The sequence below is a fragment of the Dromiciops gliroides genome, chromosome 1 (assembly GCF_019393635.1).
Source record: "Dromiciops gliroides isolate mDroGli1 chromosome 1, mDroGli1.pri, whole genome shotgun sequence".
NCBI lineage: Eukaryota > Metazoa > Chordata > Mammalia > Microbiotheria > Microbiotheriidae > Dromiciops > Dromiciops gliroides.
The window spans coordinates 420,773,289-420,788,231 of NC_057861.1; the positions used below are offsets into that span (position 1 = coordinate 420,773,289).

Below are 14,943 nucleotides of genomic sequence, written 5' to 3' on the forward strand. Positions count from 1 at the left end.
ATGTAACTCTTGCAGTGTTATTTATATTTTGATGCCTCATTTCTTCAATTAAACTTTAAGCTTTTTGAGGCAGGAAATATGTCTAATCTAAGCTTTATATCTTTCAGAGGTTATCTAAACATGTGTTAAATTGAACTGAATTCCAAGAAGATCTGCTCAACCTTTTCAGACTGATAGGATAAATAGGGAGAGATAATATATTCCATTTTCATTCATTCATTCATTCATTCATTCATTCATTCATTCATTCATTCATTCATTCATTTATAATGCATGCAAAATGCTATGCAAAATTTAAAATGCTACATGTACTTAGCATACTGACTTGAACTTAGGAGTCATTTAACACGTTTGTTGTGTGGGTCAAGTTGTTGAGTAGGCAAAGATTCTAAATTCATTTACTCCATGTATATTCTCATGGAGTAAAATATTTTGAGGGACTCAGCAAACATTTTGTTACTAGAGCATCTGATGCTGCCTTAACATTAGTAAGGATAATGTATTAGGCACAGCTGTCTTTTCAGCATAGTAAATGATCTTCAGAAGAATATTGCTTGGGGCAGCTAGGTGTTGCAGTGGATAAAGCACTAGCTCTGGATTCAGGAGGACCTGAGTTCAAATCCAGCCTCAGACACTTGACACTTACTAACTGTGTGACCCTAGACAAGTCACTTAACCCCCATTGCCCTGCAAAAAAAAAAAAAAGAGAAGAAGAATAGTGCCATAAATACAACAGTGAATTATTCAGGGTAATTAGTACCCTCCCCCCCCCAATATGTCCACATTGGGGAAGTAAGATTTTCCCAGTAAGACCAGCATGGGATAGAGAAGAAAAGTCCTGAAGCTAGAGTCTGCAGACCTGGGTTCAAATCCTCAGACACTTATGAGTTTTGTAACCCTGGGCAAGACATTCAACCTCTCTAAACTTCAGCTTCCTCATGTGTCGTTGTGAGGAATTAAATGAGACGAAGTATCTAAGGGACTTTGCAAGCTTAAAGCACTACATAAATGTCAAGTATTGCTATGAATGGGGGATAGGCAAATAGTCACTTAACATTCTAGAACAGGAAGGGGTATAGAAAGGTCTGTTGTTTAATCATTTCAGTCATTTCTGACTTTTTGCAACCCCATTTGGTGATTTTTTTTTTATTTTTGGCAAAGACATTGGGGTGGTTTGCCATTTCCTTCTGCAGATCATTTTACAGAAGAGGAGACTGAGGAAAACAAGATTAAGTGACTTGTTGAGGGTCACACCTAGTGTCTGAGGTCACATTTGAACTCAGGTCTTCCTGACTCTAGGCCAATTGTTTGGCACCTAATGCCTACTATGAATGGTGGAAAGGGTAAATATTCACAACATTTTAGAATTGGTGAGGGGTGGCGTGGGGGGAATAGAAAGGTCTACCTACACCAAATATCTCTACCACAAGTTTGCTACAGTCTTCTTTCCCTTTACATGGCCTGAAATTCTTAGCATTAGTCATTATGTGGGGCTTAATAAAAGCAGGGGATTGTCTTCTGAAGACCTCTGTTAAGGTACTCGAACTTGGAGGCAAGTAAGATCAGGACATTAGGCCTCTTCCATTAATTAATTAATCAATCAATTAATTCATTATCTCCATAAACGTACTGGCATGGTTTAGTTTATCAGGTAATTAGTTACTATTGTGGAAAGCAAAGATAATGTTTAGGAAAGAATAGGATATTGGAAAATGAAGTTTTGATAAGGGCAAACAGTAATAGATTAAGACACTGTAATCTTTTTTTTCTGTAATCTATCTTTTTTGGGAGAAGCTTTTTTGCAACTTAAGCAAATTGATGTCATACTAAATTTAGAAAATAGCTCTAATGAAAAATAAGCACTTATTCTGTTATTTTATTTGTTTTCTTAAGTATTTTCATTTGTATTTTAATATCAGAATATAAAAGTAAGCCATGCTGTTATTGCAACTTTTTTTTTTTTTTTAGTGAGGCAATTGGGGTTAAGTGACTTGCCCAGGGTCACACAGCTGGTAAGTGTTAAGTGTCTGAGGCCGGATTTGAACTCAGGTACTCCTGACTCCAGGGCTGGTGCTCTATCCACTGTGCCACCTAGCTGCCCTGCAACTTTTATAGAACACAAGAATTGTGAAGTTGTCAATGAAAAATTACATACTTACATATGCATAAATGGAAAATGAAAATGGAACAAAACCAGAGCGAAAAATGAAATCAGAGAAAATGGAAAAGCTTACAACCATCAAATCAAACAAAATGTTGATAAAGTAATCAACTAAAGAGAGAAATTGATAGAATTTGGCAACAGATTGGTTATAGAGGAATGAGAGAGAATGAAGAGTAGAAGATGCCACCACCTAGTGTGTCTGTGTGACTAGGAGATGCTATTGCCTTTGAGCTCTCTTACTTGAGCTCTGAGAGACCATTGGATTTTAGCAGGACAGGTTGGCTAATTAGCAAATGTTGGATATGGTAGAATAACCTTAAATTCTAGGCCTTTAAGTAAAGCCCTCCCTATTTCCTTTGACTTCCTTGGCCACACTCCAACAAGCCATTTTCAGAAATACCCTTAAGATCAGGGCTGTGCTATATAGCCAGTTCTAACAAGCTTCCAATTACATTTTCACTGTGACCATTTATCTCCAAAATTGGTACTATAAATCAGGGCTTGGTTTGTTGTTTTGTTAATTGTCTAAATTTAAGAAAGTGATGGAAAAAATGTTAATAAAGCAGATTAAATTTAAAAGTATGTCATGCTATTATGCTATATCCCCCTCCACTTCCCGCTGCTGCCCAAAAGCTGGTTGTTAAATACTTATCAGCTCACTTTGGATGGGCTCTCAAGCACTCTCAACTACTCGGGTAATAGGCATTTTCCCTGCAGTATCAGTATTGAGCCAATGGTAAAACCACAGGCACGAGGTAGTGGAAACAACAATCAATATTTCAAAGCTTTAGATCTTTGAAGACAGGAAAGCCACAAGGTAGGAGAGGGATGTGGATTATTATTTTTTTTTGTGGGGCAATCAAGGTTAAGTGACTTCTCCAGGGTCACACAGCTAGTAAGTGTCAAGTGTCTGAGACCTTATTTGAACTCAGGTCCTCCCAAATCCAGTGGATTAACACTGGGCCACCTAGATGCCGCTGGATATGAATTCTTAAACCCAAGATTAACATGTGTAGTTCACTGGATGTGGGACCAAAATCTTCTCTCCATTTGAAACAAGGAATATTGAGGGAGACTGTACAAAGTCACTTCGTTTATACTGCATTTGGAATCAAGGGAGACAAGTTTGATTCCTGTCACTCAAATTTATTAGCCATATGACTTTAAGTTACTTAAACTCTTCAATGCTAAGTTTCTCCATCTATAAAATAAGAATAAAAATATAGAGATAATTTGGCTTTGGAAGTATTGGAAGTTTTTTTGGGTGGGAGATATGGGGGAGGGGGAGAGTGAAGCACTCTTTAAACATCATGACAATAATAGGAATGCAAGTTGATGTTATCATCTACCAAACTTAAGCACAGCTCATATTTCTGCAATGTGTTGGATTTTAGAAAGCACTTCCATTATTACAACTTTGTCACATATGTTAAGTATTATTATCTCCATTTAGGAAACTAAGCCTCAGATGGAATGACTTACTCAGGGTCACATGGCTAATACATTTCTCAGATGGTTCTTCCATTTAGAGCCTCCATTTCTAAGACCTCTTTCCACTCTACCTCAGGACTGTAGCTAAACCAATATAGTTTGACCTCTAGGGTCACTTCCATCTCTGGGATCCTATTATAGGATGTAGTGCAATTTGTAAGATTTCCAGGGAAAAGTTTACTAGTTGAAAACAAACAAACAAGCAAAAAAAAGTTTACCAGTTGAAAGTTAACCCAAACCCACCTAGTGGGTCTGGAATGACCTGAAACCCACTTGATTCTTTCAGTTAATAATCTATAGCTGTGCTTGCTTTCCCAGGCTTTTGGGTGAATCAGGGTGAATGCTTTGGGCCCACTCTGATCTACACTGAAACAGACTGATCATGGACATGTTGTCATGGCAACAAATGCTACACACCACCCCTGGACTCTCCTAAAAAGGTCATAGTTCATACTGTAGTTGATAAATTTAGAGCTGGATGAGACCTTAGAGGCCATGTAGTATAAGTCCCTCATTTTACAGGTGAGGAAACTGAGTTCCAATGAGGTTGTAACTTTCCCAAGGTTACATAGGTAGTATTAAATAGCAAAGGCAGTATTTGAATCTCATTCCTCAGACTCCAGATATAGTGTTCCAAGCTGCTTATTTCTGGGGTCAAGTCCAATACTCGAGAAAGTAAGGTTTCTCTCTTTGTAAATTTCTATGAGGAAGCTAATATACACATATATTTGTTGTTCAGTCATTTTTCAGTGATGTCTGACTCTTCATGACCCCATTTGGGGTTTTCTTGGCAAAGATGCTGGAGTAATTTGCCATTTCCTTCTCCAGCTTGTTTTACAAATGAGGAAACTGAGGTAAACAAGGTTAAGTGACTTGCCAGGAGTCACAGAGCTAGTAAGTGTCTCAGGCCAGATTTACACTCAGAAAGATGAGTCTTCCTCACTCCAGGCTCTGTACTCTATCTCTTGTGCCACTTAGCTGTGTATACAAACACATACACACATGTCAAGTGATATATGTATGCATATATACATGCATGCCGATACATGTGTATTATATGCATGCATACATATACTCTTACACATACACATGCTATAGCCATTTGACAGATGAAGAAACAGGCTAAGTTCTGTGAAATATAACATATACTTTCACTATCACTAACTCCGAGTTTATTAGCAAAAATCACTGAGTTGTCTTGCCTCTTTTGTCACAGGCCTTATGAGAAGGAACCACTTGTTCTTAGGGCACTTTCTAGGCAAAGCAATGGAAAATACTGGGGATTTGGAATTAAAGGACCTGGGTTCATTTTCTAGTGTTGCCACTTACTACTAGTGTGATCTTGGGCAAGTTAATTAATTTGGACCTCCATTTCTTCATCTTCAAAATGAGGGAATAAGACTAGATGGAAGTAAGGGGGGGGTGACTTAATTAGATCATACCTCTAAAGTTAAGCACTTAATAGACTTGAGTTGCTTCCTCGTTGCTTTGGGTGGGAAGTTACCCTGTCCATCTTGCGCTACACAGGAGGGAGGTTACAGGGTATGATGTGGCTCGGGTCAGACTGGACTCTTCCAGAGTGTAGTGAGTCAGCTTTTCAGGAGCCAGGCAGCCGGAGCTCCAAAAGACCTTCCTCAGGAGGCGCTGAAACTAGCTTGTTTTAGCCAGCTGGCTAACTTCTTAGGCTACTTCGCTATCAGTTAGGACTACTAAAGGCAGGACTCCTAAGGAGTTGAGTGGGAAATCCGCTCCACAGGTGAACTCAATAAACAGCTAATGCCTTCTGGCATGTTTAAACGTGGTTCAAACCAATTAGTCTCCTGGTCAACTCTTAAAAATTATTATTCGCAGCTGTAGCCTTTTAATGTAGTCTATTGTCCCTGACCTCCTGGAGTCTTTCTGAGGCATCGCTGAAAGAAAGCTGCCTAGTCCTCTGTCATATAGCGGGTTCGAGATCAGCCGGGACAGTTTGAAACAAGAGAAATCAGAATGGGTGAGGGTGTGAAGAACGTTTTAGGGACCTCCAGGGGAAAAGGCTTTAGAGACTTCAGAGAAAGTGCCCCCTTCTCCCCCTACCTGAACGGTTTCCCCCAGTCTGAGGGCTCTCTCTTTTTCCTGTCCTTTCCTGCCTAGCAGAACTCTAACCTCCCCACAACCCTCCTCCTCCTCCAGTCCTGGGTAATTCTTCTCGCCTCCCCTATTTGGTTTGGATAAGTCAGTTTCTCCAGAGCCTCTGGGCGGGACTGAAGGAGTTCGGGGGAGGGGAGCCCCAGGGGGAGATGCAGAGGCAAAGCTCTGGGCCATGCAAATGACTGGGGGGGGAACTGTGGGGTGGCCCTGGGCGGCTCCCTCTTGCTGTGACCCAACCCACACCCCTAAGAAAGCAGACACTGTTGGCTTGATCACTCCCCTTTCAGGGAGGGAGTGGGGGGAGGCGGAGGAGAGGGGCTAGAAAGGTAACTGGCCCCTCTCTGTGCAAAAAAAAAAAAAAAAAAAGAGAGAGAGAGAGAGAGAGAGAGAGAGAGAGAGAGAGAGACATTCTTTGCAGCTCGCACTAGCTTCTAGCTCACCCCAGGGCCATGTCCCTCGGCCTCATCCTGCCCAGCTACATGCATGGACTTTATTTCTTAAGCTAAGTGCAAAACTTAGTAGTACTGCTTTTTCTTTCTTTTCCCTTCTTTCTTTCTTCTTCTTCCCTCTTCCCAACAACTGAATCATGCCATGGGTCCCGAGGCGCTGGGTCGCAAACATTTTCCTTGTGGTCCAGTTCTTTGACTTTCAGGCGCTATGCAATGATAGACAGCCTGAGCCAGGCGCGTTTTCCTTTCCGGACAAGAGGCAAGGTTAGTGACTTTTCTCCTTCTTCTCTGCAAACAATGGTGCTTAGAAATATGAAAGCTGGGCAGCCTGTTCTTCCCCCCTGCCTTTTCCAGGCGGTTCCCGCACCCCTCACCAATCTAACTATGAACACAGAAGAAAAGAAGGGGAGGAGAAAGGGAAACGCCGTCCCTGGGTTGGAAGGCAGGCTGCACCTATTTCGGGCATGGTGGGGGGTTTACAATCAAGTCTGCCTCGGAGTTGTGGCCGTGAGGGATCATTAATGCCCACCCAGGGCTGGAAGGGAAGCAGTTAACGTCCAGACTCCTTGCATACCCGTGACAATGTAATCCTTGAGAAATCGACAGTATGAGAACCTTGCCTTCTTTTTATTGGGGCTCCTTTGAAAGCAGCGCTATTTCAAAACCCTAATTCTTCAGATCCCGAATATGGAAAATCAGCAGATTTCATGGAGAATCATCCAACGGGCAGCTCTCAGCTACTTCTTTTGCAAACTTCATATCGGGGTAGTCCAAATATAATCCCACCCCTGCTGAGCAAGCTTGGCTGTGTTTTGCTTTCCTGGAAAGAATTGGTCTCGTATGTGTATGCGAGTGTGTTTAAAAGTACACACGCAGACACAGACAAATACTCTTACCCTCTTACCCCCACCCCACTTTGGGGAAAAATTCCTTCCTCCGTTGTCCAGCTCTCCCACTTTTGCCCCCCTCCCCACCACAGCTGGTCCCTTTTAGAAACTTTTTGCCCTCAATATTTGCTGACGCTCGGAGGAATGAGGTGTGGACAGAATGTGTAAAGGGTAACCCATCAGATGGTGTGGAGTTCTCCCTTCTGCATTTCTCTGGGCTTGTATAACTTGCCGCAGAAGTCCAGAGGGTGTTATTATTGCCTTGCTTAGTGATAAGTAACAGATCACACAGAAGGAGCTTCGGCTCTGCTGAAGTATTCCCTCCAGCTTCCAGATGTCCTCCAATTCTGGAGGCACCCGGGGTAGGACACTTTGATGAAGTGCTGGCTCGTCTGTCTTCATTTAGAATTTCCGGAAAGATTGCCCTGGCCTACCTCAGAAAGTTCAAACACAGCTGGAGGACTCATCTGCTTTGGTTTTAAGAAGGATTAGCCGCAAACTCCATACTTCACTAGGAATGCGAATGCCCTGTGTAGCGTCAGAGATGCGGCTCGACAACCACTAGTCTTAAAAATGGTCAAGATACCCATCTCCTATCCACGGTCTACGATGGCAACATTAGCTACTCTTTGAACAGTTTTTGTGCTGCAGCAATACAAAGAAATTCGAAGTGTTTCCCATGACATTTAGATAGGATTAGGTTTGGTTCACACGCACATCCCTCTCTGGTTAGATTCCAGTTCGGCCGTTCATCCATTTTCCAAACCTTAAAGCGATACCTAAACAGGTACAGCTGCTGCCAATAATACTACTACTCACTACTTTTTAATTTAATTTTTAATTTTTCTCAATTACATGTAAAGATATTTTTTGAGTTCCAAGTTTTTCTCCCACCCTCCCTTCTCTTTCCCCTCCTGAGGCCAGCAAGCAGTTTGATATAGGTTATACATTGCTATCATGTTAAACATTTCCACGTTAATTGGAAAAAAATGCAAGAAAGAAAGAACGATAACAAAACAACAACAAAAGCGAAAATAGCATGCTTCAATCTGCATTCAGACTCCACAGTTCTTTTTCTGACTACTTGCTACTTTTGTGTAAGCTGCCTATCAACCTTTTCTTACTCACTTTGTAAAATGAGACTAAGGCTAATAAATAGTTCCCCAGTCTTCCTTGTAGCAATGCAGAGAGAATTTGATTTTGGAAACTATTTTGAACTTCTTTGAACGTTTTGGAGAAAGAAAAAGTGATTATTTTGTGCTCTTTTATGCCATTAATTTCACACACAGTTTTATTTCTTAATCAATTTAGTGAAATAATTGCATTTTATTTTCAGTGGAAAGGGGCAGTTTCCAAGCCTTTGGCATATGCAGATAAATTAAAGCTAATACTATTAGCACAATCCTATCATTCTCTTATTAATTGTGCAGCAGTTGTGAAGGACTTACCTTAGTCAAGACTGTAAAGGAGTTTGTTTTCCCTTTTAAAATTCAACACCTATTTGACTCTGACCCCCCACCCTAAGGATATTGATATAGTCATCTTTGGCTGTCTAGGCTAGCTGTTCTGGCTTTGCCACTCACTTGAGTTTGGCCTCTTTAGGCAAGTCTGGCTATATTCTGATATCACATCCTTTCATCCATTCTCAGTGTTGCTCTCAGCTTTATATTATGAAAACTAGCCAATCTAATGTATTAATCTGTTATTATTAGGAGATTAGACCCATAGCATTTCCCTTTCTGCCACAACTAATATATGTTTAAACAATGGCCTTCTGGAGATAGTATAGTCTCTAATTTTGTTGCTTTTGATTTGTGGGGGTTTTTTTTTTTTTTGGTGGGAAGAATTCGAAGTTTTTATTCCACACCACAGAAAATACAAAAATGACATAAAGGGTTCATAAAAGCCTATGAATAATCGATTACAATTTTCTTACTTCTCCCACAAATACCCGCTTCTTCCAGGGCCCTATATAGTCCACCAGATTGATAGAATCATGCTGTGGTTTGGATTTTCATCATAAAGAAAACAAACTTGGAGAGATAAGAGCGATTGTGATCTCTCCTTTTTTCTGGTGGGTCCCACTTTTAATCTAGAGACCTATTTAGGCATCTCGCTAGTCTTTATAACACTGTTCAGAGGGCTTTGACTCCCATTGGAAGGGAAACAAAAGTGGGAGTAGCTTAAGTATCAAGTTCCTTTCCATCACACCTGCTCTGGCCACATAAAATGCAAAAATGGAGGGGCACAGTGATTGATTTTCTGATGCTCAGAAAAATACCCATTCTGTCTCCAGAAATCTGGATTTCAAGATTCTCTTCTGTCTCCATTAGGTAGGTTCAACTCAGGTGTTTCTCTTTCTCTCTCTCTCTCTCTCTCTCTCTCTCTCTCTCTCTCTCTCTCTCTCTCTCTCTCTCTCTCTCCCCCTCCCTCCCTCCCTCCCTCCCTCCCTCCTCTGGATACTTGTATTTTGAGGTTGCTAGAGAATAGGAATTCTTTCATTTCTCATTCAAAGGTTAGGCTGCAAAACTCTTACACTTGGGATTGTTAGGTAACTAAGATTTTCCTGCTGCTCAGTATCTCCCATTTTCTAGAATAGGGAACAGAACTGCCACTGCTTGGCCTCATGATCCCTCACTTAGGTGATTGTGTAGTTGAGAACATAGCCAAAGACAATATGTCTCTACAAGTCTCGGTCCTGGAATTTAAGAATTCATAGACTTTATTCATGTGCACTGCTCTGGCTGCTGCCATCTCTTGAGCTTAGACATTATGTCTGGGGCTGAAACAGAGGGTGCAGCAGTTGGTCACCTCTTAGGAGACACTACCAATATGCAGCTGACTCCCCACCCCAAGAGACCAAAATCTAGTCTTATTTCTGGTCTCTGGCTATTGCTGAGTCAAGAAAAAATGAGGGCAAAAGGTATCTGTGGTTTTTTGGTTTTTGCTTCAAGGAAATTACTTTAATGGTGGGTATTTCCTGCCAGGCAGGAGAGGAGAGAGATGCTATAGCAGGCCATGTGGGAGAAGTGTATTTTGGTGCTTCCTCAAGTCACAGACTAGTGGCTACCTCCACCTACTCATAGGATCAATTCAGGTTGAGGATGGTCTTTAGTATTAGCTAAAGATATAAAAAAACTGGTGTGTTGTGGAGAAACTAATGGAGGGAAAGTCAGGAGATATGGCTTCTAGCTCATATTTTGCAAATAAATAGTTGTACAATCACAGAATCATAGGATTTTTGTTTTAGAAGGGACCTCTACAACAAATATCTGACAAGTAGTCATCACCCTCTGCTTGAAGACCTTTACTGAAGGGGATCCCTCTCTCCTTACGTACAATTTTGGATATTCCTAAATGAAAGGAAGGTTTTTTTTTTTCCCTTCCCTAACAATGACCCTAAGTTTGCTTCTTTGGAATTTTCACCTGTTACTTTAGTTCTGGCCCCTGGGGACAACTAGAACAAATCCAATGTCATTTCCACATGACAGTCCTGGAAATATTTCAATAGTTATGGGAGAATCCTGAGTCTTCTATTCACCGGGTTAAATAACCCCACTTCCAGCCAATCCTCAAGTGGTGCAAGCTTCAATTCTTTCACCATTCTGATTTTCTTTCTCTGCATATTCTCCAGTTGATCACTATAATAAGATCTTTAGAGACATAGATTTACAGATGTAAGGGACCTTAGAATTTATCTGGTTGCCACCCTTCATTTTATAAGGGAGGAAACAGAAGTGCAGAGGAGTTAACAGACTTGCTCAGTGTCACAGAGGAAGGAAGTGACAAAGCTGGGATTTGAACCCAGATCCTGTGACCCCAAATACAGGAATCTTTCCATTGTATCATATTTCCTCTTAAACTTGTCATTTGGACTTGGAATCTTTATTTCTTTGTATGTAAAGGAAAGGGTTTGGACTAGGTTATTTTCTCTTCCTTACCAGTTTTAGATTTTTATTCCATGAAATTGGTCAAAATTCAATCTCAATAAACAAAAATTTGCTAAGTACTGATTCCTGCAATTCTGAGCCAGCTTGGGATGCTAGAGAAAGAGAGCTGGCCTCAGGGAAGTAAAACCTACTTCAAATCCTGCCCCAGAGACATCCAGGCTGTGTGACCTAAAGCAAGTTACTTAATTTCTCAGTGCTCTCAAGTAATTCTTTAGGACTCTAAGTTGTATAGCTATTTATTGCTAAACTGCAGTGGTAGATGGGGTTTATTCACTGGGAATTTGCCATACTTTTGAAATAGAAAATGAGTCATTTCTCCCTACTCCCCCCAAAAAACCAAAACGAAACACCTCTTGCCTCCTACCTTAAAGTTTCTAATATGGTGCAAGGTGCCAAAAGACATAAAAATTTAGATAATGTATAGTTCTTGCATTCAGGGAGCTTACATTATAGTAAGAGTATACACCTTAATAGATAGCTATAATATATAACAACTTACCAACAATACATAATAACTGTCTTCCATTCATTATTCTTTTACGTTTTTTCAAGTGAAGTGGAGAAAATAGCTATTTCATCTCAGACTATTGAAATATTCCACATCCCTTATGTTCTTACACTTATATATTATCACCTCTATTTTTCTAGGTGAAAAAAGCTAAATTCTAAGGAAGTTAAGCAGAATGCTTAAGGTCAATCTAATCCAGGCTTTTCCCAGGTTGTCTTCTCTTCTGCACCCTCCTTCTTGGTGACCTCAAAGCTCCCATAGGTTATAATCTCTATGCAAACGATTCCTAGATCTAGTGCTCCAATCTTGGTTCCTTGCTCTCGCTCTGTGTTTCTGTATTACCAACTGCCCATTGGACATTTCAAACTGGTTGATTCAAGAATCTCAAACTAAATACACCTAAAACAGAACACTTACTTTTCCTTCCCAAACTCGCCCTACTTCTGAATATTCCTATTTCAATTGAGGGCATCACTATCCTTCTAGTCACTCAAGCTCAATTCTTCATTCTTCTTTACCCCACAAAGAATCACTTACTAAATCTTGTTGATTCTATCTCAGCAACATTGCTGAGGTAATGCTTCTCCTCTCTTTTTGCATGTTCACCATCTTAGTTCAGTCTTGCACCTGGACTGTTAAAAAAGCCTAATAGACTTCTGTTCTACTTTTTTTCCTTCTCAAAGCCATTTTCCACACAGCTGACAGAGTGATTTTTCTTAATGCATGGTTCTGATCATATAATTTTCCCTGCTCAAACTACAGTGACTCTTCCCTATCACCTCTAAGATCAAATAGGAACACCTCTGTTTGATATTCAATGCCTTTCACTACATGGTTTTAATCTACTTTTCCAGATTTATCTTGGAGATTATTACACACTCTCATGTACTCTAAGTCTTGCTGTTGCTTACATAGGACATTCCATCTGTCATCTTTGTGCCTCAGCATTGGGTGTTCCCATTTCTGGAATGTGTGCTATCTCTTAGGATTCCCTAAATTACTTCAGAGGATGCACCCTGCATGTAGTTTTTCCTCATTTTTCTAGACCTTAATGCCTCTCTGTGTGAAATTACTATATATATAATATATATAGCATATTAATATATGCTATACTTACATAGTGATATATCACTACTATACATAGTAATATATAATACTTTTTGGTATGTATCATATGTAATTACATATGCTATTAATATATTACTATACATATATATGGTGTATATGAAGTAAAGTTGTATATTTTTTGTACCGGTTGTCCAGCCCGATAGAATGTAATCTTCCTGAGGATAGGGACTACATCCTTTTGTATTTGTATCCATAATACCTGACATAGCGCTTGATGTTTAAAATACTTGTTGGGGGGGGGCAGCTAGGTGGCACAGTGGATAAAGCACTAGCCCTGGATTCAGGAGGACCTGAGTTCAAATCCGACCTCAGACACTTGACACTAGCTGTGTGATTAAACAAACAAACAAACAAACAAACAATACTTGTTGGCTGATTGATTAAAACAAATGTCTTATTCAAAAAGTTGCTTAGGGGGCAGCTAGTTGGCGTGGATAAAGCACCGGCCCTGGAGTCATGAGTACCTGAGTTCAAATCCGGCCTCAGGCACTTGACACTTACTAGCTGTGTGACCCTGGGCAAGTCACTTAACCCCCATTGCCCCGTGCAAAAACAAAAAGTTGCATAGTCAAAATCAACCTCTGGCTAATATCCAGAAATCATTTGGGTTTCTAGTTTAGTTTTTAAGCAACAGGTGAGACCAGTGAATTAGGCAAGGAAGAGCTTTTCATAAGACAAAAATTGCTTTTCATTCCATATCAGGTCTCTTCCAAGGGAGCCCCAAGCAAAACACATTTTGATGTAGCAAAGACATGGAGTATTGTCCTCTGAGGCGCTAATTAATGTAATAGCTTCCTAACCTGTTCCACCATTAATCTCTCTCCTGATTCCTCCTATATGTACCACCCAGATGAAAGTTCCACAAATGCTAATGGGTCCCCTAACCTTTTGCATGGCAAATCTGAGATAATTTGATTTTGAGAAATAATTATCAACTGCTTTGATAGTTCTATTAATTATAGGAAGATAGAGGGAATTTTCATCACCTTATTCTCATGGTCTGATGCTTTCAAGGGTTCCCTGTTAACTGAGCTATTAAGTATAGGCTCTTTAGCCTGGCATTCTATGATCTTGACAACCTATCTGCCACCTAAATTTTAGGTCACTTTAACAAACAATCATTAAATGCCTATCTGCATATCCTAGTGCTAGATGCCAGGTAGGGAGGGTTTAGGGCAGTAATACAAGAAACAAATGTAGAATTTTGTACTAGAAGGAACCTGAAAACCACCTAGTTCATCTTTTTACCCTTTTATTTTTTAGAAATAGAGGAAGTAGTGGTAAAGTGCTATTTCATCAGATTCCTCTGCTTTGAGCTAAGCAGGTATGATATGCCATGATGAGCAGAGGGCTATACTTAGAAAGACTTGGGTTCAAATTCCACCTCTTAGACTTACTAGTTGTGTGACCATGGGTAAGTTCACTTAGTTTCTCTAGGCCTCCATTTCCTCATTTCTGAAATGGGAGTAATAATACTGTGATAATAATAATGTGATAGTGTATATAAAGGGTTTGCAAATCTTAAATTGCCATAAAATATAAGCAGGCTTGTTGTTGTTATTATTGTTATTGTAGATAAGGCAACTGAATTTTTAAGTGATTTGCCCAAACACGGATAGGAAATGGCTAGCAAAGTCAGGATTCAGACACTGATCATGTGACTCCAAACCCTATGCTATTTCTTTTTTTTTTTAATTTAAACATTTCTTATTTTTATTTTTTTGTTTATAATTTTATTTTCCAAATTACATGTAAAAACAAATTTTGACATCAGTTTTTTTAAACTTTGTGTTCCGATTTCTCTTTCTTCCTCCCCTCCCCCAAGAACTCAAGCAATTCAATATAAATTATACGTGAGTAGTCATGCAAACTATCTCCACATTAGCTAGATTGTGAAAGAAAACAAACAAAAACAAAACTTCAGATTAAGGAACCATAAAAAAATTGTGCTTCAGTCTGTTTTCAGATACCACCAGTTCAAACCTATACCATTTCCCCTGTGGTCCTGTATGGAGTAGGATGCTGTGGCTACAGCTGATTCTCAGACTCCAGTCTTCTGACTCAAAACCAGAATTCTTTTACTCTGTTTTGTTCAATACAGTACTCTAGGGACAAACTCAAATAGAAACAGGGACCAGTAATCCATATGGAATGATAATAATAGCTAACATTTATATAGTGCTTTACTGTGTGCCAGGCACTTAAGTGCTTTTACAATGATTATCTCATTTGATAT

General features: G+C 39.9%; 1 protein-coding gene across 1 annotated transcript in view; it reads left to right on the forward strand.

Annotated features, from left to right (window-relative positions):
- The first annotated feature begins 6,371 nt into the window (after positions 1 to 6,371).
- ADAMTS12 (ADAM metallopeptidase with thrombospondin type 1 motif 12) overlaps positions 6,372 to 14,943 on the forward strand; it is a 569,738-nt gene continuing 561,166 nt past the window's right edge. The window contains 1 exon segment of the mRNA XM_043975705.1: positions 6,372 to 6,498. Coding sequence (XP_043831640.1) covers positions 6,372 to 6,498 — 127 coding nt within the window.